Source organism: Bos indicus x Bos taurus, chromosome 13 (assembly GCF_003369695.1).
Source record: "Bos indicus x Bos taurus breed Angus x Brahman F1 hybrid chromosome 13, Bos_hybrid_MaternalHap_v2.0, whole genome shotgun sequence".
NCBI classification, from domain to species: domain Eukaryota; kingdom Metazoa; phylum Chordata; class Mammalia; order Artiodactyla; family Bovidae; genus Bos; species Bos indicus x Bos taurus.
In genome coordinates this window covers 19,377,974-19,405,679 of record NC_040088.1, presented here as the reverse complement: position 1 = coordinate 19,405,679, position 27,706 = coordinate 19,377,974, and the positions used below count along the sequence as shown (strand labels likewise).

Below are 27,706 nucleotides of genomic sequence, written 5' to 3'. Positions count from 1 at the left end.
ATGAAGACCTGCCTTTGATGTGGTTGGTGGTGGTTCACGTCACTTGCCCTATGATCTCTTCTGTCCACATTATTGTACAGTTTCCACTTTTCATTGCCCATCACAATTTATTTTAAAAATGGAACACATTCATTACATTTAAATAGAAAATCACATGCAGAAATATGGTCAAGAAGGGTTTTTTTGCTTATGTGGGATCCAAACATAAAAGTGATTAACATAAACAAGCTGGTGCAAATGATTTTCAAGGCTTGATCTGGATATTTTGAGTATTCAGCTATCTCCTGCATGGTATAACATTGACTAGTCTCAATTAATGTCTCGATTCGATCGCTATCAATTTCAACGGGTCTACCCAGCCATGGAGAATCGTCCAGCAAGAAAACTCCAGCACAAAACTTTGCAAACCACTTTTTACATGTTTGATCAGTCAGAGTAGCTTCTCCGTACACTGCACAGATCTTTGTTTTGCACTTCACTTGTGCTTTTACCTCTCTTGAAATAATAAAGCATAGTATGTAGAAAATGTTCCCTGTTTTCTTCCATCTTCAATACTAAAATGGCTACACATAAAAATCACCAATTTTGATAAGTTTTTAAAAATACACACTGATAATGATAGCTGTCACAATACAATACAAGAAAATTGTTTTAAATGAAGTTAAAAACAACTAAGCACTACTAGAGCTATCTTATGGAAAACAAACAAATGAACTTTTTGGCCAACCCAATAAATACCTCTACAGTACTACATAACGTTGCTATCATGAGAGCACCATAGCAAAATATTTCTTGATAGCTTATAATCGATGTGACAAAGACTATATGTTTTTTCACTGTTACATCCCCAGAGCCTGACATGCAGTAAGTACTTAATATATAGTTGATAGATGGTTATTAACATAATAATTACTTATTGGATACTCTTGCACTTAGGCACCACAGTAAGCACCAGGCATACCGTGGTGAGCAAAACCAGACATTTGCTGCCCTAACGGAATATGTATATTAACTACTTACCACATAAATTGACATAAGTTACAACTGTGGTGTTACGAAGGAGAACATGGTGCTATGATTCCACATAGCAAGGACAACTGAGTTAAGATAAGCAGAAAGAGTGAGAAGTTAATGAGGAAAAAAAGGAAGAAAGAGAGACTACTCCCCACAATAGGCATCACATATACCCAGGCTGTGATGAGAGGATGGCATGTCCAAGTTACTAAGGGAAGTCAAATGAGCTGGGAGAGGTTGACAGGGGCCAGACCAGACAGGACCTGTGGTTCATGCTGACGCTTTTAGACTTTAATCCCAATTATAATGGTAAACCATTAAAAGGTTTAAAGCTAGGGTAGCAGGGAAAAGTGGATGAACTTGAGTCATCTGAGAGAAAATCAGTAGCTTTCTGAGATATATGTGAGGGTGAAGGACAGAGGTGTCAAGCAGGACATGCCTAATGGACAGACAGATGGGACGAGGGGACCAACAGCAAAGGACCTGGCATCAGGAGTGAAAAATCACATCTGTTTTCAGACATGTTGAGTTTGTGGTCCTGTTAAGAATGTATGTGCAATTATCTAAGATCTCTAGAGGTCAGTACTAGAAAAAAAAAATGTATGAGTCATCTGTGAAAGGTTGTAACTAAAGAAGGGAGGCATGAATGAGATTACCTGGGGAGAAAATCTAAGTTGAAGAGAAAAGGTGACTCAGGATTAAAGTTTGAGTAGGCCAACATCTACTGCACGGGTACAGAATCTGAGAAGGAATAATCAGAAGACTACTGAGAGCTCTGGGTCACAGAAACCAAGAGCAGAGTTCATTTAAAGGAAAGACAGCAGTCAACAGAGAAGAGAAAACTGATTGTGTCAGGTTCTCGAGAAGCTCGGAGAAGATGGGATCAAGAAGGCACTGGCCTTTGGCCTGAAGGAGGGACAGTTACTCTATTACGGCACGAGCAAAGGAGGACACTGGTAGATTTATGTCCTGGTAGTGAGAGCTCTCTGTGAAGAGGTGAAAGTCTCTGCTGAAAGAGAGGACATAAAATAGGAGCCAGAGGTTTAAAAAGAGTAGAGAAAAGGAAAACAAGTTGACCACAGAAACATGAGAAAGACAAAGGACCCATACTGAGGACCTGTCTGAAGCGACGATCATGAAGCAACCTGCCCTGTTATGTGCTTGCTGCTCTGGTACATACACTGCAAACACACAGTTAAATGAACTAACAAATAAAGGAAGGACCCACTAAGCAGCAGAAGTCAAAGCAACTTGAAAATGTAAGGAATACAAGCAAAGATGAAGGGCAAAGGCCGCTGAGCTGTGCTAAGAACCCTGTTCTTCTATGTGACCCAGAAACAGCATCCACAGCCCACTGCTAACCTTTAGTAGAGCTGGAGGCTGAAGCAGGCCGAGAGGATCGCTTTCGATGTCCGTTTTCCACACTTTCAGAAGCCACAGCTGGCTCGTCAGTGCGCGAGTTTCTTCGGCTTGGAGTTTTGGACTTCTCAATTATCTCTTTGGGCTCACTGCTAACAGAGGGAAGCACAAAGTCCAAAGAGGTGAGGGAATCAAGTCACACAAAAAATAAAGATTAACAGTTTCATTCACAAGGTAGGAGATTAAGAACTATATAATCATTCTGAGGAGACAATGTTCCAGTCTGGGACAATAATCACAGTTACACTCTAATGTTACTGACAATTTAAAAGTGAGTCCATCGTGCATCATCTCACCCTCTCCCTCTCCCACAGAGTCCAAAAGATGGGGAGGGAGGAGGGAGGAGGGTTCGGGATGGGGAACACATGTATGCCTGTGGCGGATTCATTTCGATACATGGCAGAACCAATACAATATTGTAAAGTTTAAAAATAAGATAAAATTAAAAAAAATAAAAGTGAGTCCAGCTTGTTAGATTAGTAAAAATAAAATAAATTTAAGCATAATAATAGCGAGATTGTGGAAAACAGGTAAAAGACATTAAGAACTTGGAACAAACATCATCAAACTTCCTCACCCATTTTACTAAGATGAGGATACTTCCCTTCAAAAGTTAATAGCACCAGGTTTGATGCATGATACAGGATGCTCGGGGCTGGTGCACTGGGATGACCCAGAGGGATGGTAGGGAGAGGGCGATGGGAGGGGGGTTCAGGATGGGGAACACATGTATACCTGTGGCGGATTCATGTCAGTGTATGGCAAAACCAATACAATATTGTAGAGTAAAAAAAAAAAAGTTAATAGCACCTAAAATCTAGGAAATGAATAACATACACTGACATTTGCTATGAGTTAGATAGATAATGGCATGTAATATGCCATAAGTCACATTGGAGAATTTATAGGAGAATATATTTACAATACACTGCTGGGTATATTCAGAGAAGGCAATGGCAGCTCACTCCAGTACTCTTGCCTGGAAAATCCCATGGACGGAGGAGCCTGGTGGGCTGCAGTCCATGGGGTCGCTAAGAGTCGGGCACAACTGAGTGACTTCACTTTCACTTTTTACTTTCATGCATTGGAGAAGGAAATGGCAACCCACTCCAGTATTCTTGCCTGGAGAATCCCAGGGACAGAGGAGCCTGGTGGGCTGCCGTCTATGGGGTCGCACAGAGTTGGACACGACTGAAGCGACTTAGCAGCAGCAGCAGCAGCTGCGTAAATTGATTGCTCCAATCCCCCTTTTAGTACATGAAGATTAAAAAATAGTAATATCCAGTATTACTGAGGGTATAGGGACAAAAACTCATGATGGAGTGTAAACTGCGCAACCCAATGATTCTCAACGGGCCAGTTTTGCCTCTTAGGGACAGCGGCGATGTCTGGAGACATTTCTGACTGTTATGACTGGGGGATGCCACTAAACATCCTGTAATGCATGAAGCAGCACCCTCCCCCACACTCCACACAGAATTATCTGATCCAGTCAGTAATGCTGAGGCTGAGACACCCTGGTGTAATCCTCTGGCTCAGCAATTCTGTTTCTAGGTGTCTAAGGAAACAAATCTTTTTACAGAGCTCTGATTACACACAAGGATGCCAAAGCATTTTATTCATATTGATGAAGACAGAAGACCGAGATGCTTAACAACGATAGCAGATTAGTTAACTAAATCATGGCACATCTAAATGGAGCTATAAAAATCATGCTATAGAAGGTTAATAATAAAAACTGTTCATAATGCATCATAATAGGGGAATAAAGCTATCACCATTACGAACAGTATAATCTCATTTTCATTGTAACATATATTGAGTATATATGTAACACATATGAATGGGTGTGACATTTATATGTGTGTATACAACATATAAGATTTATATATGGATATAATACTACATATTAGATGTATACAAATACTGTAGTATATATTAATATATACCATCCTTGGAGAGTTTTAACTCTATCTGTACATACTCTGTGAAGAGGACTAGAAGAACTAAAATATACACCATAAATACTGCTGAATTGTAGGAATACTGGCTAACGGATAACATTCTTCTTCATAATTCTCTGATCTGAATTTCAATTTATCTTTAGTAAACTCTCACTACTTTCACAGTTCAAAAAAATTCATGTTAAAGTCATTAGGAAAAAAAAAGTTGATTACATTTACTTATAAGACATGGAACCGAAACAAACGGAATGCAACAAAAACAAAACAAAAAACCAGTCAAAAGGATGCCTCTTCTGAGAAGTCTTCCATGACCTCAGTCCCCAAGAGGAGTTGCCCCTTCTGCCTTTTGGGTTCAGAGTCTGTGTCTGGCATTCTAGAGCACCCATCGGGCTCTACAGCATGTTTTTAGTGTCTTGTGTCTTCCACTACAATGTAAGCTTCTTAACCATGGCCTGTCAACTATCCATACCCCTCCACTGCTTACTCCTGCCAGAGGACCCTTTGCCTGGCAATCCGGCCACAGAGTTCATTACCCTAGCTTTACTTTTAACAACTGCCCGGCAAGCCAAGGCAAGTCAAATAGGAGGCTGGGCTGGCACTGCAAGTCAGGGGGATGTACATACCCTTTTAGAAATGGTGTGTAAGGATGGCTTTCTGACTAGGAGTCCAGAAAAGGGTCAAAGACTCTAAGGAAGAGGATTCCTAATGGAGGTGCCTCTTTCTCCTGCTAAAACAAAAGCCTCAGCAATACTGTCCTGGTGTTTATAGGGTCAATGGTCAGGCGACTCAGGGAACAAACACCTATAAGGTATCTTTGGTCTGATTATCTCTTCCCTAGCCATCCAGTTGGTGTATACTTTGAAAAATGCAAATGAATTCAAACATAAGCCCGATCCAAATGAAACTAGACAGGCAGAGTGGTGGTGTAGGAATAGCAATGAATCTGGAGTCAGAAGAACAGGGGTCGAGTCTCACCTATGCATTTACTGGCCATGATATTTAGCTTTATGCTTCAGATTCTTGATCTATAAATTCCCATCTTATCTGCTGCAATACATTAAGTGTGAGAGCTCTGGAGTCAGAAAGCCTGAGTTTGAATCTCAGCTTCACCACTTACTAAACCTGTAGTTCTGGGTGATTTAGTTAACCTCTCCGAACTTTAGGTGCCTTATATGTAAGACAGAATTTTCTTTTCTAATAGATACTGTGAAAATTAAATGTGATAATACATCTAGGGAGCTTTTATCCCAGCATATGACATGGTATAGCATTCAAATAAATGTTGGCTATTATTACCATCTCACAGGGTAGATATGATGATTAAATGAGAAAATGACTGTGAAGCTGTTTTACAATCTACGTTGATACAGAGCATGAAAAATTCTTTAAAATGCTGTCTAGTACATCCCTACACTAAAAAAGGAATGACTTTTTTTAATACAATAATACTCCCCTCCATGGGGTTAGTGAGGTCGAAGCTACAGTTGTATTTCATCTTGTTAGGTTATGTGGGACAGCACAGTATAAAAGACAAAGCGTGAGTTTTGTGGTCAGAGCCCATCTGCCTTTCTCTCACTTGAGGATCAAACAGCTACACTTAGAAGGCATTGCAAGGAGTACTATTAACGATAATGATGGCAACAATTCCTATATACTGAATACTTACTATTTACTCACTATGCTGAGTGCTGAAAAATGTTATGTGATTCAGTTTCAAAACAACCACAAAAGGCAGAAAACTGGCCACCAAGTTTTATTCAAAGAAATGTTACCTCTGAGAGGCTGGTACTCATGACAGCTCCCTACTTGAGCAGGAAAAAAAATTGGTACAAAGAGTAAAGGAAAAGGCCAAGGTGAGGAGACGTTTAAAGGCTGAGAAAGCTGATACCTTTCAAAGAGGCTTATGCCATATTCATGCTAAGTCTGTAGAAATGATCATCTTACCTTTGTCCAGAGACTATGGCAGCATTTGCCTCGAGTTCTGTTAAAAATACAAAGGACAGAAATGAGATGTAGGAACTTCTCGTGTATATGTCCACTGGGAGAGGCTAGGTATCTGTGGGAATTCTAAATGCCCTGTTTAGGCTGTCGTGTCTCCAAGCATGGCAGGATCCTCACCCTAATGCAGTATAGAGACAGAGCTGGCATGGACACGACTTGACTGTCTGGGGCATAAGACACTAACTCACTCTATTTTTACTTCTACTCCATACTGTGAAATAATCCCGTTTGGATCAACACAACTAAATTCACACTCCCTGTTTCATATTTCATCTAGTTAACTAGGTTAGTAAAACAATCCTCTTCCTCTCATGTAGAAAGCTTCCCTCCTGACATATTTTTTAAACAGTAATCTTCAAATATGTCTTAAATATCCATCCATTAAGGATGTATTCTTCTCCAAAGGATTTCCCCACTGAATTTTAGAGGGGAGACTGCTTTACTCTAAGGTATCACCTACAACCCCATTATGTCCCTCTCTTCCCCAACCTCTCAGCAGTGCCCTCTAAAAACGGAAACCCTCAGTAATTTGTCTAGCTGGGTTTTGCTTAAACGAGTGTGCTATGGATTTACCAGGCGCTTCTTTCTTAGCACCGGCAGAAGAACACCCTCCTCCTCCATTGCCCACCTTTAGGTAGTCTCACCTTTTCCAAAAGACCATCCCTGATGCACCTGGTCTCCAACAGTCCTTTCCCCATCCCCCACTTTCAGGGAATTCAGCCCCTCAGACTCAGTGTACATGTCTAACCTACCCTACTTACTACAGAATAAACTCCTTGAAAGCAATGACGTCAGAGGGCCTTGGTCATTTTTACCTCATTGCCTGTTAGCCATGTGACCTTGGGCAGATTTTCTGACCTCTCTGTCCTTAATGCCTCACCTGAAAAGACGGGGATAACCACTTTACCCACTTCAAAGTTAAAAGATCCGTCTTTTGGAGAAAAAAGGTGGGTCAGGAGATGGAATTCTCTTCCCCTTTCTAGTTGCTCCTTTTCTCACCAAAAATGAGTTTAACTATCTATTTGCTCCATTCCTATCCTTCTCAGATATCATGTGGGTAGTTGGGAGCAAAAAATCTGGGTAGTTAAAATTGTTTTTTCTCAACCACTTTTTTCAGAGATCTGGTTTTACTCAAAGAATGTACAATAGAAAGTCCTAGCCATCATATAGGACATAGCACCCTGAGGCAGGTTTTAAAATAATCACAACTTCTACCTTACATTTTAAAAAGTTTTTTATTCATTTATTTATTCGACTGCTCTGTTCTGGTGTGGCTTGTGGCATTTTAGTTCCCTGACCGGGGAATGAACTGGGCTCTCGGCAGTGAGAGTGTGGAGTCCTAACCACTGGACTACCAGGCAATTCCCAATGTTTACCTTACTTTTACTAACTCGGACTCAAAATTAAACATTAAAAAAAAATTCTGTCAAGTATATGAACTGTATTGTCAGTGAGATCCTAACCTCCTTGTGGAAAGCAGTCATACTTTTTGGGAGGCACTCCTACAATAACCTACAATGCAAAGAGCCAAGCAGGACTAAACTGGAACAAATCTATGCTCTTCATCTGCTCTGGCACTCTAACCTATGAAGGCAGTGTGCTATTATTGCCATCAAGATCCTCATGCATTCAGAGCTGACCCAGCATCTCACAGTAGTTATCTGTCAGATTATCATGGACTCCACCTTCCAGAAACACCATCCGTAGTGCTATTTACAATATCTTGGTCATGGGAAGAAACTTAATGCCATCCAGAGATGACTGAAATGACTCCGACTCTCTGGAGGAGTGGCTACCTCACTGCAGCCTAGGTTTTTGGAACAAGCCTCCACTTCTGTCATGATAGTGCAATTACTATCTTAATGCAATAATGCCTGCCACCCTAGTGAGTTACCATGTGCCAGTCAGTCAGCTGCCAAATACGGGGGCAGGGTCATGGAACAGGGCAAACTGTGCAATGGAAACCACCCTCGGCTGGGTAGCAGACAGACAATGGGCACTGAGATGCCCTTCTTGAGTTCCGTGGCTGACACCAGGAATGCGTCAGAGAGCAAGCTGCTCAAGGGAAAAATAACCTCAAATAGTACTGCACAAGCTGCCACTCAACCGAAGTCTGCCCTAAAGCAAGTTAAGATAGTTTCAGCATTTCCTGGCACATTCACAACAGTAGTGGTTCCTTCACACGCAATCAATTCCACTCGAGAAATTTTTCCAAGATGGGCCTTACCTGGTCTAGGAACAGACCCCTGCAGTGCTGTGGCTGGAGTTTCCTTTGGGACTAAACTCTGTGAAGGAGCTAAGGCAAGAAGTAAAAAAAAAAAAGAAACAGGTCTTTAACTTTCTTTTCTAAACAAAGCAGAAAGCACGGAATCAAGAGCTAAGTAACTGCTGAAATACAAATACTCTTGGAAAGCAGTACTTGAAGTTAACTTTGAAAGTATAGTACATTTCAAAACTGACCTTAAAAATTACTTACTTTAACACTCAGTAACAAAGACTACCGTGAGGAGAGTCTGTTTTTCTGTTTTGTATGTACAAAGATCAAGGAAGGATATAGCCATAAGATAATAGCACCCATAATTTTTGCTTCTTGGAGTCAAGTTCTGTCCAGTATTCTAAAAAAACCCCAAAGCATACTTTGGCAGGCAACCCAAACCTCTTTCAGAGGGACAATTATACCATCCAACCTTAGCATTGGAAAAAAACTGCCTCAATCCTCTAAAGACTACATTCCTTGAGAACTGAAATGAATCATAAAATTTATCTTGTATTTTTCTACAGCACCTGGCAAGTGTGATGGGCATAAAGCAGGTATTCAATTCATATTTAATGAAATAAATCTATTTGATGTTATCTACTTATCTAACAAACAGTTACCAAGAACTTTCTAGGGGCAAGGCTCTGTGCTAGGCACCCTTAGAGACCAAATTACATTCTTCTTGTTCATCAGAAATTGAGTCTAATATTAAAGATATATATACAACTGGCACTCAGGAGTGAACTGTGATGTTAAAATGAAGCAGATTCATAAAGTACAAAGTGCTATGGGAGTTCAAAGCAAGGGAGATAAATTCTAAATTGAGAAATGTGAAGGTACCCTAGAGGCAGAAACATCAGAATTAGGCTTTGAAGGACAAAGAGAACTTGGGCCCCTGAAGAGGAGCGGAACAGAATACACAATGTACTCTAGAATGGAAACTTCTTGGATCATACAGTAAAGATTGAGGGCATAGATATGCCACACGCACTCAAGGTTATGTCCTCCCACCTTGATACTCAAACATCCTAGATAAACATAAGTTTTATCTTCTTGTGCAAATGTGACTCTTGCAGATCTCTCTCTGCTTAGTCAATGATGCATTTGTGTTAAGAATTTATTTTGGATGCTTATATAATACAGCTTAAAACTATACCTTTTATTTTTCACTCCAGTATTGGTTTCTCACACTTTTAAGATAAAATCACAAAAGGCCTTTGAAATAGAATGGAAATAATCTTATCTAAATTTGAGAGGTTTCTTTCCAGCTACTGGTTTATCTCCCTAACACTCATGTATTTCTCTAGGATTATATAGGACCCTGATAAAATATTGTCTAAATCATTATCCTCTTGGTACCAAAGGGGAAAGTTATCTGAAAGGAAGTAGAATGGAAACATTTAATAGTGGAAAACATGTTTATGTCACTTTTTTTTTTTTTTTTAATTCTTTTAAAAAGTTTTAGAAGGTTTGAAAAATTCTTAGGGCTCACCTACACCAACAGAACTAGAACCAGAAATTTATTAATATAGTACCCAGCTCTATGAAGTCTTTCTCCTCCAAGGACAGAGAACCCCTTAAAGGCCTTTATCCCTCCCTGCATCTCTGGTATTGAAGTGAACAGGTAGAGAGAATTAGCCTTTCCTGGGCTCTGTGGGAGGCAGCATGCTGGCCTGTAGGCTAAGCCCCTCAATGAATCTTTTTATCAATTCTGGGAGGTAGGAATTATCGACACAATCTCAGTTTACAGGTGAAGTCCATAGCTTATAAGAGGTTAAGGGATTTATCCAACCATGATTGGTATCAGTGGAGCTAGAACTTGAACTATGATCCTGTCCTGAAGCTTGTGTTCTTTCCGCCCCTCCAAGCATTTTAGCTGCATAAACAAGATAGGTGCTCTTGGCTGGCCTAAAATACAGCAAAGGTCCTTCGAGCTTTGGCAGTTTTTGACTGATTCTACTGTGGGGAAACTGAGCTTCTGTACCACTTAAACCTCACAGGAGGAGGAACATTATGTGTGTGTGTAGGGGTGGGGAGGTGGCGTGGGGTGGTGGTGAGGGGGATGTCAAGAGAAGGAAGGGAAACGTAAGGACACCTATGTTTCCTGTGATGTAGCCCACCTTACCAGTACATAGGAAATAATCTGGACTAGAAATACATCAATGGGATGGTCTAATTTTCAAAGAGACTTCATCAAAAAGAAACTGGTAATAAAAAATACTTATTACTGAATGATTACTATATTCTAGCCCTGAGCTAAGCATGTTATATACAGTATCTCATTGAATTTTTGCAATTACTACTGTCCCTATATGACAAAGGAGGAAACTCAAGTTTGGAGTAAAGTAACCTGCCTAAGATCAAACAGCTGGTAAATGTTGGTTGGCATTGTGATACCTCCTTCCATGTCTATTATCATGAAACCTGGTTTTCTGGAAAGCTCTCCTCTAGCCAGTCAGAGGGAAAGAATTCCTGGGAGAGAGTACAATGAGGAAGGGGCTATGAGAAACCTGCTCTGAACAGATGAAAGCAAGTCTTTACCACGCTAAGAACCTGCAGGAGCTGCTGTTCACCGTTAAGAGACAAGGTTAAATTGGACGCTCACATATAGACTTTGAACGACTGAACTCTGAGCTTCCCACCTGTAGGATGAGATGAGGGTTACCTGACATGGTTGGTATGAAGATGAGGTAACGTATGTAAAAATGCCTCTTTGTAAAATGAAAAATTTTATAAAAATATAAGGTATATCATTATTCTAGGAGTTGAGAGAGAACCATATTAGTAATGTAAACAACATGGGAATCTAAATAGGAAGTATATTTCCCAATGTACTTCAAATAAATGGAACTACCACTATAACCATTTAGCCCACTCTTCTTCCTCCAAGTAGAAAAGGAGCCAAGCTTTCTCTGGTGGGATAGGTCATCAAAAATTGACACAAGATGATGCCAGGTATCAAGTACATACCTATGCTGGGCAGAAGCTCTGGATGAGATCCCACCTTCTCCTCCACTAGGCCACCTGCAAGTGGCTCAGATGCTATGCCAACATGATTGCTTTTTGTGGTCGGCGCCGCAGAGATGAGTTCAGAGGGTACCAGAGCGGTTACTATTGACCGTACATTGGTGGGGAGAGTACTGCTAGGTAAGCTGGGTCCTGCTGAGGCGGAGCCCGGGCCCACAGGGCTAGAGGTCATTTTTAGCAGAGTGGGTGCTGGGGGAGTTGGGGTTTTACTGTCCAGCTCTGTGCATAACTGCTCTGTTCCCAAGAGCCCTGGAGCTGGGGTCTCTAGCCCTTGGCCTTCAGTCTCTCCATCAGCACCATACTGCTCTTCCCCTTTCTCGAGGGAGCCTGTAACTTTTTTACATGCCTTGGTCAGCAAAATCTGGCCGATTTTGTCCACTTTTCCTTTGCCCTTACTAGATGAGACTGGGCTTCGCCGGTTGACAGAGGAGCCTGGACTATTGGTCAAAAGGGGAGAAACCACTGTGGTTGCCTGTGAAGAGGGCAGAGTGCTTTGATCTGCTGAAGTGCTCACCTGAGGGCTAGTCTCATCTGGATTCAGTTCTTTTACTTGCTGGACAGGGGGGTGAGGAGGAACAACTGGAGAAGTCGTACAAGGCGGGGAAGGAAGCTGAACAGGGGTGGCTCGTGAGTTAAGGACCAAGGGTCGACCTGTCTGTATGTTTGGAGCAGGACTGCTGGTGGGGGCATTAGGCAGCACAGGAGCAGAAGAAAATTTTATATTCTGAGGTATGTGTAAAGGGCCAACAACTGCAACGGAGGGAGGCATCAAGCCAGAGTTGGTTGTCAGCGGGGCTGTAGGAATTGTGCTTGGCTGTGATCCTTTCATAACCTGAATTATTGAGGATGAATTGATAAAGACAGGCGTAATGAACTGAGGCCGGGCATTTGACTGAGCAGCTGACTGTCCCTCAGAAACCATAACCTTGTTACCCACATTGGGCATTGTGACAACTGTTGACATTAACGCAGACTGCAGGTGAGTTGGCAGAGCTGCTGATGTGTTCGCTGAAGTTGTGATGGGATTGGAAGTCACGAAAACAGTTATCTGATTTGGGGGCAAAGGAGTAGAAATGGAGGAAGAGCTGACAGGTCTTGACATTACTTGAGGGATGCTTGGGGTGACATTAGAACTGACCTCACTCAATTCTGGATGCACAAGGGTTGAACACGGCTCGTTACTGTGAGGTAAATTTAGGGAACTGGAGGGTTCTTTAGAAGACGGATCCTGCAGGGAGGGAATGACAGATGCTTTTTTTGGGTCCTCTCCAGACACTCCTGGAGGTGTTACTTCCAGATCTGTAAGCCCGGGGGGTTTAATGGTTACGTTAGGAGCTCCAGAGTTGTCAAGAAGTTGACTTAGCGATGTTGGTGCTTCCCTCATAGCAGGAGACACCAAATTTTTGTTCTCTTCGACACTGGGAGGTTTGTTAGGTTCCAAAGACTGCCCATCCTTTTTGCATTGATCTTCAGGGACAACCATTTTCACTTCTTGGGGAGGGACTGCTTTTAGCTCAATGTTTACCTGCTCCTTCCTAACCTGGGAATTCTGGCAATCACTGTCCTGTGGCATATTCAAGCTGTCCTTGTTATCCTCCAGAACACCCCCTATCGTGGCCACAGGCATGGTAGGATTCTGAGGATTCAGCCCACTGTTGTTAGGGAAGCTCCCAGGTACAGGCGGATTGGCCAAAGGAGTAGGACTGACTAATACATTTCTTGGCAACTCTACATTTTGCAACAAGGTTGCATTTGTTTGAGAGGCAAGTGTAAGTTTAGGGGCTTTTGAATTCTGTCTCCCAGGACTTGGGGTGGTTTTCCTACTTGACCCAGGACTAGACCTGCGGCTGTTGCTTGGACTTGCCCGTTTTGGTGCTCCAGAATTAGACTGCTTTCCAGAATTCACCACCACAGAATCTAATTTGTGAGTCTGTGGGGCAGCAAAATTGGAAGGATTATTCATGGTAAGGTTTGAAGGTGCTTGCCCGATGGCCTTCAAAGTTGTCGGATTTAGGCCCTGTTGATCAAAGCCCCTGTTTAAATTTGGCCTGGGAGGTAAAGGAATATTAATCTGTGGAGGGAAGAGTCCTGCTATGGAGGCATTGAGTCTTTCTGGTGATAGACTGATTTCTGAAGGTTCCGTGCTGGGAGGGCGGTTGTTGGGTGTCTGAGGATAATAGGGTCTGGGGCTGGCTCTGTTGGGTGTTTTAGGCCTAGACGTTTGGGTGGGTGCAGCCACATTTGGAAAGTGGTGGCCATGAGAGCTGGGCAGGGAATTTACAGGAGGTTGCTGGGGAGTTGCACCTTGAGCTGCTGAAAGCGGTGATGGTCCAGGTTTTGGCCCTGTCATCACTAACTGACTCTGGGAGACCACTAAATGTGAAGGCATGTTATTTGGGCCTCCTGAGACGGACGGTCCTTCACTGCCACTTGCTTCTGGGAGCGAGGACATCTCCCCCAGCGGTGAGCTGGCAGGGTTCTGGGGGTTCTCCTGGTACATCATTTTCCTTGAAGTGCTTCCCAGAGGAGTATTCACAGGCATTGGCATTCTCTGCTTGTCAGGTGATGGTGGCACCGAGGCAGGGCCTTGCAAACTGACCATGACAGGCACGCTGCCACTCGGCTGCATGGGCATTCTCTGGGAGTCTGGGTTCAGTGGGCCCCTGGGGGGGTGGACATTCTGGGAGACCGGAAGCCTAACGGATTTGGGGTCCTGCTGCATCATGAGCATCATCATCATTTGTTGCTGCTGCTGCTGTTGCTGCTGCTGCTGCTGAGACTGTGGCTGACTGGGAGGTGGCTGCGGCTGCTGCGGTGGCGGCTGTGCTGGGGGTGCCACATGCTGCACGAGCTGAGGAGGCAGCTGCTGAAGTGGCCTCTGTTCAACTGGTTGAGAAGGATAACCTAAAACGAGCCCCCAAAATCAGGGAAGTTAGATTTTCAGCAAGAAAAGCTTTGCGACCTTTAGGGTATGGCCAAGCAATACTCATCTAGGTGGCACAAATAGCTCAGGCATGCCCGTTCCCAGGGGGGTAAGGGGCGGCCCCTCCTTCTCTGGCATAAGCAAAGAGGCACGCTGCTTCAGGAAGCAAAAAGCAAAGCATCGAGAACCTGGAGCTCCTCAGTCTTCAGGGTCTGCATGAGGCATCACTGTACTAAGACTCTAACAGGCACTGTGCTACGCACTGAGACTGGCCAAGTCTATGCCAGCCTCACATTCAGACGAAATGAGGCCCACTCCATCCACAGCACAGGTGACCACCCAGTACTGGGCTCTCATGCAGGCATAATCAACACTTCACTGGATTTGTGAATGAAGCATTTAAGATTCACTTTTTTTCTTTTAGCACAGATTAATTTTTTTTAAAGACTTGGTTTTGTTGAAAATACCAGCATCGAAGATAGCCTTTTTATTCTTTCAACAGAAGTAAAATATAAAGTTCTAGGGTTCAATTCCTTAAGAAAGAAGGATTTAAAATCACTTCAATCCATTGGCTTCACACACCATGCTGCACCCTCCAGGCTCGCTTCTTTGGGAAACCCAGTGAATTAAACTGTCCCTCCAACATAAGTCAGTTTAATAAATAGTAGGAGCTAAATAGAAGCTGATACACACACTGAAAATAAAATGAGGGCACTGAAGTTCTTTTTACAAATGCTAATTTCCATTTACTTTTTTACATGTCAAACTGTATTTGGAGAAATATTGTCTTTGAATCCATAAGTGGAGAATAAGTAAGCAAGAAGCATAGCCCTCAGGAATAAAAAATAATTTTGGGAAAAGAAGTCTGAGGACAATGCCTTATAGATTCCCAGAAGGCAACATCTCAAATGATTCTTTCTTTTGTGAAGATTTCATTTGGCATTTTAGAACCAAAACCTTACATAATCAGCAGAAAGGGCCACGAATAAAGGTGGTTCAATGGTAGAAAGTGGACATATAGCTGGGATACAATTTTACAAACTAGATTTATTTCATTGTTACATGAAAAATATATTAGGAAAGTTTTACGAAGGCACAGGCATAAGGACAGCTGGCTCTAGTGGTCAGAAGTGCCGGCTCCAGATTTTCACAGAGCAGCTATCAAATGCTATTGATCCATAGGTTCACACCCTGTGTTTAATAGCTAATCAATGTCTTCTGGCCAATGACAGACATGACACCAATGAGTACAATGTTTTCTTTTTTAATTATTTACTTATTTGGCTGCCCTGGGTCTTAGTTGTGGCATGTGAGATCTAGTTACCTGACTAGGGAACAAACCTGGGCCCCCTGTACTGGGTCCAGTCTTAGCCACTGGACCACCAGGGAAGTCCTCAGGATCCACTTTCGAAGTTTTTTTTTTTTTTTTTAATCCTTTTTTGTTTTAGGCCTAACTGACTTCTTTACATTTATAATGCCAACAACATATGGCATTCCTATAGGTTTAATTCAGGTTCCCATGTGAAGAAAAGTGTTAATTTCTGTAGAAATTACACAGCCCCTTGATGTCAGGGCTATGACACAAATGCCTTCGTCTTTAAAATTAGGGCACCAAACAACATAAATACCAAAGAGAGCAGCATAGACAATACAGCAGCCTCTTGAAAGTAACAGTTAAGGGCATGGCTGCTATAAAGGTTCCAGAAGCTGGAGGCAGCAGTCCAAAGAGCACTAATGGTAAGAAGATAGGCTGGGGCTGTGGTGACAGAATGGTGGAGAGGCACAGCCAGGACACACACAGTGCATATAACATAATCAAAACCCAAATTTATTAATTAAAAGATGAAAATTCATATGCCTTTAGGGGCCAGACTGGTAAAGAAGAGAAGTGGGTTGCTATAAGACAGTAGTAGTTCTGTGGACAGAGCCAAACTGCAGAGCTGATACTATACCTAAATCAAGTAGATGCCTAAATCAGGCATCTAAAATCAGGTTTCTGTTTGCTTTCAGATTCTGCATGACAATTCAAATACACTTCAGGCCAAATTCAGCCTATAGGCTCCCAGTTTGCAAACTGTAGAAAGGAAGCAATAACGTGTGTGAGAACCTCCGGGATTTATAGAATTCAGATGTGTCTGAGGGAAGAAGGTGCCTTTCTGTTCATAATGCCTCTGGACATACCCACCAAAGACTGGTGACCTCCCAGCCTCAACTGTGCTGCTGCAATTCACCGATGGGAAGTGTGGTGTGCCCAATTTGCAATCAATAACATATAGTACTGACATCATAATGAATTTACTTTCATTCACTTTAATACATAAATTAAGGATACTAAAGTTTATCTCTAAAATAACTTACAAAATCACTTCCACTTATATGCCAAAAAGGAGGTAGAATAACTAGAAAGGAAGAAACAAAACATAATCCTTTGTATACACAGGGAAGTATGGCCTACATGTGATAGGTTTGTGTGTCTTCCTCATAGGGGAATAAAGTTACAAATTACTGCTCAGGCTAATAGTAACCAGGTTTGGAGACATTGTGGCAGCTAGCCTTAGTTCTACAATAGCTAGATTAGAATGAATTAGTTTTAGGAGACTTTTTTCAACATTTTAGAAGATGGTATTATTTTATAATCAGAGGGGGATACAACACAGAGGGCTTCAACAATACTGGTCTTTTTATTATTAACCTGGGTAGGAAGTACATGGAGAAGGCAATGGCACCCCACTCCAGTACTTTTGCCTGGAAAATCCCATGGACGGAGGAGCCTGGTGGTCTGCAGTCCATGGGGTTGCTACAGTCAGACACAACTGAGCGATTTCACTTTCACTTTTCACTTTCATGCACTGGAGAAGGAAATGGCAACCCACTCCAGTGTTCTTGCCTGGAGAATCCCAGGGATGGGGAAGCCTGGTGGGCTGCTGTCTATGGGGTCGCACAGAGTCGGACATGACTGAAGCGATTTAGCAGCAGCAGCAGGAAGTACATGAGTGTCTCTTTCACTACTCTTTACATATTTTTTATGTTTAAAGATTCATAATAAAAGCTCTATTAAAAAATCTTATTTTAAACCCTAGTAGTTCTCTGCTTTGAGAAAGCCCCAGTAGAAAAGGCTGCAGGAAAGGCAGGCAAGCAGGATTAGAGTGAAAGCATCATTTCATTTAATCTTATTCCATTTTGATGCCAACTAGAACCTTGATACTGACAAGAATAAAGAGGCACTGACTAACTTCAGTTTGATTTTATGAGGACCTAATATAACAAAGACTAATTTGAGCAAAATACACACACAAATACATATACATACACGTGCACATACACACACTTTCAGAGGTTATATTTGAAACTTTTTACTTACTAACACGTAACAAGGCAAAGTTTCCAAATACTAGACACATTAAATCATTAAAGCAGTCTAGTTAGTAGATAAAATAAAACACTATTGTTTCCTTGAAAAAAAGCCTTATAATGCTGTAAATAAATGATGACAAGCATACAAACTTTAGCTAACATTTTATCACCTGGTGGTCGGTTTGAAAATTCTGGCAGTTTAGGGCCTGAGCTGTCCAAGTTAATTCCTTGTTCTCCAGGCAATGGCTGTTGATCAGCCTCCTCCAGACCAGCTGGGCGAGTATCTGGGGTGCTAAAAAATAAATTACACGTTTGAGAGTAAGTTGTACAGTTTATATATGAAAACTGTTTAACCCCTCCCCTATGTCTGAATAAATCCATCTGCATTATCAGTCTTAGCATTATTTATATCTCTCTAGTCTGATAAAACATTCAATATTTGGCATAAAAAATCTGCCAATTTCATTAAATGTTAAAATCCACTTAATAAAAGGCTATTTACTCGAGGTGCTTTCTACAAACTTCTGATATAATGATTTTCATTTAATTATCCATCCATTCAATGTATTAAGACCTGATTTTGGGTTATCAGCATTGTACTGTTCCTATGAAACCACACTATCTTTAGGGTAGCTATCAAATTCAACCAGGGAATCCAGACTTCTTTTTTTGTGAATACTGCAACGGTGGCTCCAACAATCCATAACACCTTGCAAGAAATTGTAGACTGGCTAATGAAAATGATAGTCAGAGAACAAAGAAAGCTGGAGAATACCAAAACAAAGCTAATTAATTTTGTTGCAGAATGTCTATTTAACAGACATCCCCATCAGCTTTGGGATGCTTTCATTTTCACCTAAGTGTACCTTACAATTTTATTAGAGAAGGAAAAAAATGAAGAAACACCCACATTCTCAAAGACCCAGGGCTCACAGCCCTCATTTTGTTTTTGCCCTGGTATTAGTCACCCACTTTTAGACAGTATTTTATCTCGTTGTACTCTGTAGTTTCATAAACCTTACCTTAAATCCATTTTAAAAGCTCTAGGACATGGGAATTTAGAACCTGAAGCAGGTCCTAAGCACATCTAGATTCCTGTATTGATTTGCTCCTTAAATGACTTTCTCTTGCTTCAATTACAGGTAAGGATTCCTGTAGTATTCTTTACTTTCAAAGAATTATACTGCTAAAAAAAAATCTCAGGCCCAGCCACCTCATGTTACTGGGTAACAAAACAAAGGCCCACAGAGGTGTAAGAAAACAGGCTGAAGATTCCATGGTAAGCTGGTGGTAGAGCTGGGAGCATGCACTCGTCTTTTTAACTTACTGTCTCCATTCCTAGAAGCCTTGATGTGGTCCTAGGAATGGACCTAGGACCACATCAATGGAGAGGTCCTAGGCCCTTCCCACAATCTGTAGCTGTAACAAGTAAGCAACTCCCTAAGTGCTGGTACAGATAGCAAAAATCTATACTAATGGCAACTGAAGAACCTTTCAGTGTTACTCCTAGATTACTGAGAGGAATAAATATTGCCACAGAAATACTATTCCCATACAGATTGATAGTAGTAAAGAATTTAACTTAGAAAGAGCTATTGGAAAAATCAGATAACCAAAGAGTTTACTAATTTTGAATTCAGGAAAAATACAGGTTGCTAATATACAATTATTTTTTGATTTATAAGATTCAAGAAGAAAGTGAATATGATATAGTTTTATAGTACAACCAAAGGCATACTGTAAGAAGACTGAGAGAAAGGTAGTGGGTTGGCCAAAAAGTTCATCCAGTTTTTTTCCAGGTGTTATGGACAAACGCGAACAAACTTTTTGGCCAATCCAATAGATGGTTTTATTTTAAACATTTATGTTTGATTAACTAAAGCTCCCCTATTCTCTTCTATAATCCTAGTAATTTACTTGAATTAACCCACTTTTATACTTCTTAGTCATTATTTTCTGGTAATGTCTCTGGATTTCAGTTTTGTGATTAAAGGCAGAAAATCCAGTTTAATCAATATTCCTTTAGGAATCATTTTATCAAAGCCAAAAATATGACTTAACACTTAGCTTTAGGAAACGAAATATAAATTAATTGCCCTTCCCACTGTGATCTTGCAAAAGACTCACCTTTACCAAAAGGGTAACTTATTAAAAAGGTCTAATCATCTTAGTATGAGGTTTTAAGCTGCTAAGGATGATAAAGAGCCTTTAAAAGAAAGGCACTTGCACAAAAAAATGTTTCTATTTGAGAGACAGAAGGGAGTCTCCAAAAGCAGTTTTCATTCCTAAAATACATATAGCCTCTCTGGTTCCCCAGCAGTCATTGTAAGCCTGACATGCTTTGTAGAGTTGTACTGTGGTAGCACTGGCTACTTCTCAGGCTCTGAATGGCGCAATCCCCTCTGAGACTACAGACTTAAGAGACATATATCAATTGACTGCAATATATGAAACTTGTTTGGCTCCTTATTTGAACAAATTGTAAAAAAAAAAAATTTATTTTGAGATAATCAGGGAAATCTGGACACTGTCTGAATATGTGAGAATATGAAGGAAGCATTAGTTTTTTCCAGGTGTGCTAATCATATTGTGTGGTCATAAAAAACAGAAAACAAAAACCAAAAACCTGTCTTTATCTTTTAGAGGTACACACTGAAATATTTAAAGTGAACTTGCTTTAAAATAATCAAGAGGTAATGGGAAGAACATGAATGAATGCAAGACAGATTATGAGCTGAAAATCTTAAGCATGGGGAATTTCATTATACTGTTCTTATACATGCTCAAAAATTTCCATCAAAAAAAGTTGTTCACATAGAAATAAATGAGTAAGATTTCAGACAAGACTATCACAACCTACTTTAGATCCTGCTGACTGTTTTTCTTCTTCCGAGGGGGCTTCTTCTTCTTCGGTTTATTTGCGTTGGTATTGTTTTGCTTATTGTTTACCCCGAAATGGCCTGCAGAGATATCACTCTGCAACAAGTTGACCAACAACGGGCTTGTCAGCGTGACATCCTTATTGACTGGGAAGCCTGGATTCTGACCACAGGACATCTGATTTCCATTGGGTGCTCCGTTGAAAGGCGCATTGAAGGGCATCCCATGGCCTGAGAAATGGTTTCCCGAGGCACTGTTCCCCTGCATGGCCTGCACGTGGGGGGGGACCATGTTGCTTTGCTGCATGCTAACATCTGGCATCATCTGAGACAAGCTGACATCATTATTTGCTGTCGTAGCAGGATCACCATGCTGCTGGGCCATGTGGGGGCTGGGCCCTGGTGGCCGCAAGACCTGCCCCTGCATCCCCATAACCTGAGACGGACTGTTGTTCACGGGCCCTTGCTGCGGCAGCATCTGTCCTGACATCGGTCCTGTAAACTGCACCATGTTTCCTTGCAAGTTTGGCGTTGGTCCCCTCATTATCTGTGCTGGTCCCGGCATGACATTAGATTGGTTCTGAGTGTTAAACTGTTGCTTATTCCCCTGCATCTGATTGGTCATGATCTGCTCTATCATTGGATTCTGTTGGAGCAAAACTTGCCCCTGAGGCCCCATCATCTGGTTATGTGGCGCCATCATTTGAGGGCCCTGCTGGGGAAGCATCTGCTTGGGTGGGGTCATCCTTTGGGGCGAGGGCCCAAGATTTTGGCTCTGAGGATTCACCATCATCTGACCCTGTGGCATAAGCTGGGCCCTTGAAAGGATCATGGGGTTCTGAGGGGTCAAGGTTCCCTGTTGCTGGACCATCTGGCCCTGGGCGGGCACGATCTGCTGGTGCATGCTCATCAGTTGAGATGGTGGGCCCTGCTGGGGCTGGCCTTGCATGTTGCCCAGGTTCACCTGAGGAACCCCAGAACTACCAGCCTGTTGGCTGTTCATGTTGCCATGAATTCCCATGAGGCTGGGCTGCATCATATTTGGTGGCCCGTGGGACACCTGCATCTGGTTTTGAGGAGGACCAGCTCCTTGACCACCTTAAAAAAAAAAAAAAGGGCACAGTTTCAGAAAAATATACTATTATCTTGTTGGTATTAAGATTCTCAAATTACCTTAATTAAAAAAACACCCCTCACCCATATCCAGTGATCAGCATAAACAGATGTGCTATGCTTAACACATTTCTGTGAGTTTTCTATAGTATGAGGCTGTGACTGTGGCATACATTCTCAGTGATCATACAATAGAGAAAGAGAAACCTTTTCTTTATTCCTATTTGGTAACTTGATAACATTTTGCAGATCAATATAGTTTTCTTTCTCTTAGACTAAACAAAGAGAAAGGCAGCATCTCATTATTTAAAAATAACTTGTAACTACCTTAAAATGAAGAAAATTAATGAAAAGTGCTATGGGATAATGAAATAAGCTCTACTTTAGATGAATCAGGAAACAAAAAATGTGCTGCAGCCTCTTAAGAAAACCTCAGCAAAGTTGAGAAGACGTTTAACAATGCTCCTTGGGAAACTATAATTAAGACTCTCCAAGGTTATGGATGTGTTATCTGGATGCTGTACTTTAAAGAAAAGAACAGCTAATACTTCCTAAAGATAGGTCTCCTCCACCCCAATGTGGTAAAAATTATTTCATCTTGATATGGAAGCCAAGCCTCTGGTGGAAGTTAACTGACAGACAATTAAGAAGCTGCAGGCAGAGGACAGTCAATAAAGGATGATAAAGCTTCAGTGACCCTCTCCTGTGGCAGTCCCTAGTAGACCACATGGGACATGTTTTAGTCTTCTTAATTATTTCCAATTCAAAGAACACTTCCTGGCTTGCCACAGTGTATACTTACTGTTAGGTCTTTGGGATTTTCCTATAGCTGCTTATATTCTCTCTTCCTTTCTGCAGAATAACCTTCTAGCTTATTTTATCTCCTCCCCACCCTTTTCATTTTTAAATGAGGACTAAAAAGTGATAGCCACAATGAAGTTATCAAGCCAGTCCATGTTCCAGCCAGGAGGCAAGGGGCAAACTGTCCTTTGTTCATACAATCTAGATTTTTCCTGAATCCTAAGATCTTCCAGACCAGCCTCAAACTGAATTCCATGACCCCCTGTATATACTACATACACTAAATACTCCAGTATATATTCATTCAATTGACAATCATCTATTGAGTACCTAATATGTGCAAGGCACTTCTGGTACTGAGGTAACATCAATAAGCAAGACAGACCAAATCCCTTATCCCATGGAGTCTAGTTGGCAAGAGTAAAATAACAAACAGACTAAGTATTTTCAGAGGAAGAAGTAAAAGCTTAATAAGAGAAATAAACTAGAGTAAGAGAACAGGAAACGACAGACAAGAGTAGAGCTATCTTAGATGGGATAAACGGAGAAATCAAAACAGTAAGTGCATGTGGAAGGCACCATATAAAAATATAAAACAGCTGTGCTTATGTGGAGGAATTATGGATGATTTTATTACTGTTTTAAAACTTCCTATACAATGTGAATTTACATAGCTCAGGAATTACAGTTTTGCACTAGCAGATGGGGAAAGTCATGGTTTGCCCTACATTTTTCTAGCCCTTCAAGAGGTAGTTTGAACTTTTTAAGTTTCGAACTTTTCTCCTTTGTTAGTGCTTTACAATTAACAGTGGAACCACAAAACTAAACTAACTCCAAATGGGCATGGGAGCTCAGAAAGTATTTGTGCTACCTCAATCCAAACTCCCTATGAGAAAGGGTAAGAGGATTAATCATGTGCTACCTAACAGCAACCAGATACATGCAGTCTCGGCTAATACAATATTGCTTACAAATATTTTCTAGCCATTCTGCTGTACACAATATGCCCTCCTAAATTTATATATTTATATATAAATTTCTTATATACAATACACTATTGGCATTACACCTGTATTGATAAAACCTGGTCTTCAAACACCACCTTGTAAACCAGAATTCAGACACTCAACATATACAATGTTAACATGAATTATAGAGATTTTAAATGCTGCAGTTGTTCAAAATGCCATGTACCTCCATGCCTTTGTACCTACCATCTCCTTTGCCAGAAATACCTTTTGTCCTTTTACTAACTGAGGTGTCAGCAACCTATGATCCATGGATCAAATAAGGCCCACTGCCAGCTTGTAAACAGACACAAATTCACTCAGAGCTCAGGAATATAGTTTTGCATTAGCATACAGGCATTGTGGAACATTGCCATGCCCATTCTTTTATGTACCGTCTATGGCTACTTTGGTGCTACAACAGCAAAGTTAGGTAGCTGCAACAGAGAACATATAACCTGTGAAGCCTAAAATATTTACTACCTGGTTCTTTTCAGGAAAAAAAAAATGCTGACTTCAGCTCTAGCTCTAGGTTTATCTCCTTTCTTTAGGTGTTTCTAGATTTTTCAAGACATTTTACCTACTTCTAATATAATAGTTATTGCCCTGAAAGAATATTTACAGGTCTGAAATGAAGCGGAAGGATCAAGGCTTACATTTCTCTGTATATCCTTGTTGTCTACCTACCACACAATGTTCAATAAATGCTGGCTGAATAAGTCATAGAAAACAAACCTGCATGCTGGACATTTTGATTCGCTTGCAGCTGAGGGGCTCCTGAATTCCCAGGGGTAGTTGCTGTGGTCGAAGGCACCTGACCTTGCATAAAGTTCGGATTGGCCTGTCCTGCTGAGAAGCCAGGTGGGAGGCGTTTAGGCATTCCTTAATAGAAAACAACGAGTAAGGCAGTTACCTAGCAAATTTATACTCTTGCTTAGATGTGGAATGAATAAGGAAGGATGAGCTGCATGAAGTCTCCACTGGCTTAGCTCTCTCTGTCACACTGGTAGGATCTTTAACAAGGTTGGGAAAGATGGTTAAAAAAATCAACACAATCTCTTACATGAGCATTGTCAAAATGAAAAAGAAATACTAAAAAATTTACACTTTGAACATGCCAAGGAAAAGATGGCAATCTGCTCCCTAAATGTGATCTGAGGCCACGTCACAGCAAGGTTTAGGGCTCACTTTTCTGTAATACAATGGACCCCCAAACCTTTACATACTTTAACATAGGTACCAAAGGAATACGCTAAATTCTCTCAATATTCAAACAAACTGATCAGAAATACTATAAAACAAAGACCTGGGTCCTGATATTAAGCGTAGATAGGTGATTTTTTTTTTTCCATTGAGGGAATAGATGACAATTTTCTTTGTGGAAAAATTTCTCCCCTGTATTGTGCTGGTCTCTTTGGAAGAGACAAGAGATCAGCAACAATTTATAGGAGCATCAAAGTGAGGTTATATTAAATTTATCATTACACCTTCCTCTCAAAAAGGTTTGCTGAAATTCTGACAGCTATGGTACCAAAAACTGTGCTCTAATGGAATCTTACTAAAGTAATATTTTCTTTTATAGGAAGGTTTAATTTCAGAAAACCAATCTGTAATAAGAAGAATCTCAGAACCCATTCACTGTTTATAACACAGGCCTGGATGTGGCCAGATCACCTAGGTGAGCACATAATTTGCTCTATGAAAGCATCAAGACCTAAGCTCACTTGAATTAGTCCATTTATTTAAGGGCAAAATTTTCAATGTCCTGAAAAACGCTCTGTAGACAAATATGCATTTGTCCTTTCTTTAGCAGTGACAAGTCCCCATTTGCATGCTTCCATTGTAATTATATCAGTAATCACATTTGCAGGAGGGACTACCCAGCCCCCACTGATCCAAGGCTAGATGCCCAGAACAGTGAAGTTTGGAGCCAAAACATTCTTGCATTTTCTCAAAACTTCTTAGTATTCAAATATTACAGCCTGCATGTCAGTAAAAGTAATTACAAGAGAGTGAAAAGACTGATGAGCGATTTAATTTTACCAGAAATCATGGGAACATGCCTTTGCTATGTTGCACTAAAGATGTAAGGGTTTTTTTTCTGGATTGGCAATGGGTGTCTTTTGGTGGGGGGTATGTTTATCAGGTGACAGTATTACACTCTCTATACCTTACTGAAAAGCTCCAAGCACATTCATGTGCACTAGATCAATGATTAATAAGAATAAATAATAAACATGGAGATGGATAAGTTTTACTGTAATCGTTTTACCTCTCACACATTAAGCTCCATTGCTTTTTCTTCATACAAGAGGCACCTTACAAAATAAATAAATAAATCTCCTTTAGGTATAACTGGTGGAATTCCCTCTCTAAGGAGCAGGCATTGGCATTATAAAACTGTAAAAGTCAATGATTTATGAACTTACTCCCCTTTAATACTTTAAGCAAATTTAACAAATACCATGCTAATAATATTTTTGCTAACTAGGATTATCAAAATTGAAAACCACAAGGGCCATTTCCCCAACAAAACCCTACACTTATCTTTTCATTTTTGCTCTACTGCATAACCTTAATTTTTTCAACAGTGGAGCAGCTTAAGTTGTTAATAAAACCATGATTCTTCCGGACGCCTTAATTTACTAGTACAAGATCAGGCAAAAATATTTTGAAAAACAAAATGAACATATATCTACATTGAATTTTACCTGCGTTTTTATCCAGAGGACTAGCTTAAACATAACCAGTAAGATGCTGCATAATGTATCAAGTTAACTAAGTCATATCAAGTGTCATCACTATAGTCACAAAACCAAATAGTTACATCCTCATTTCACTCCCTCCTTTAACTCTAAAAATTGAAGTGCTACTAAGATCTAGCTCCAGTCAATTTACCAACACAAATAGCTCCAGTGTTCCTCACCTCCTAGGCCTGGATGTAAACTCTGTGGCCCCTGATTTGGTGGTTGCTGCTGCATCACCATGAAGTTAGGTGGCACGTTTCCCTGTTGAACCATAGGATTCCGACCCGGAGAGCTGACGGGCTGCTGAAATCCCTGGGGAAGTGGGTTATTTTGAGGTGGCCTTGGTCCCATCTGCTGCTGAGTTTGGTTAACCGTTGGGGAGGAAGCAGGGGATCCCTGCTGGAAGGAGGAGGGTGAGGAGGCAGGAGACTTGTTGGTGAGGTGGGGCTGCTGCAGGGGGGTCGGGACCCTAGAGGGCCCTCCCTGCAAACTCTTCATCTGAGGAGCTGTGAACTGGCCTGGGTTGCTCATCTGAGGAAAGTTTGTATGGGCTTGTGAAGCTTGCTGGCTGCCAAAGGGATATGGAGGGGGAGGGTGGGAAGGTGTCTGTACCGTGGCTAAGGATGGTCTTGCCTGGAGTTGCTGTTGCATTGGGCCAGGCAAGGGAGCCTTCTTCCACCCTTGATTTGCAGTCATTGTGCCCAGAGAACTCTGGGCTGGAGGAGGCTGAAGGGCTCCGGAAGGCAGCTGGTTCCAGCCTGGAGGAACAGGCACCTGAGTTGGGGCAGTAAACTGGGGTCGAATGCCCTGTGGCTGTTGCTGCTGATGTTGCTGTGGGGGTCTTGCCTGCAGCTGTTGCTGCTGTTGCTGCTGCTGCTGTTGCTGCTGCTGCTGCTGTTGCAGCTGGGGAAAACTGGCTGGGTTTATTTGTCTGTTCACAGGGACGGGCTGCATTGGGTGGTGCGGGGGCGCTAAAGATCCTGAGGGATGACTTTGTTGCTGTATATGGAGCCCAGAGAGGAGTGGATCCATTGCATCTGTTTAAAGATAGTCAACAAAGCAATAATTAACTTACTGCAACCTAGATTCTAGAGCAATCCTAGAATCTTGGCAATTCTGCAAAAACAGAGTAAAATCTTCTGGTATCATTTAATGTTTGTGAGCATTTACTATAATGCAAAACAACTACTGAGATGAGAG

General features: G+C 41.4%; 1 protein-coding gene across 10 annotated transcripts in view; it reads right to left on the bottom strand.

Moving 5' to 3' along the window:
- Nucleotides 1–27,706, bottom strand: part of NCOA6 (nuclear receptor coactivator 6) — a 96,397-nt gene that overhangs the window by 6,576 nt on the left and 62,115 nt on the right. For 5 of the 10 annotated variants that reach the window (XM_027558738.1, XM_027558740.1, XM_027558737.1 and 2 more), the window contains 8 exons: nucleotides 26,686–27,543; nucleotides 24,495–24,641; nucleotides 20,820–21,936; nucleotides 18,130–18,251; nucleotides 11,626–14,586; nucleotides 8,626–8,694; nucleotides 6,342–6,378; nucleotides 2,377–2,525 (listed from right to left, as the gene is read on the bottom strand). In XM_027558738.1, the coding sequence (XP_027414539.1) occupies nucleotides 2,377–2,525; nucleotides 6,342–6,378; nucleotides 8,626–8,694; nucleotides 11,626–14,586; nucleotides 18,130–18,251; nucleotides 20,820–21,936; nucleotides 24,495–24,641; nucleotides 26,686–27,543 (5,460 nt within the window). The remainder of the gene's footprint in view (nucleotides 1–2,376; nucleotides 2,526–6,341; nucleotides 6,379–8,625; nucleotides 8,695–11,625; nucleotides 14,587–18,129; nucleotides 18,252–20,819; nucleotides 21,937–24,494; nucleotides 24,642–26,685; nucleotides 27,544–27,706) is intronic. The other 5 variants (XM_027558742.1, XM_027558743.1, XM_027558744.1 and 2 more) reach the window with 5 other exon arrangements.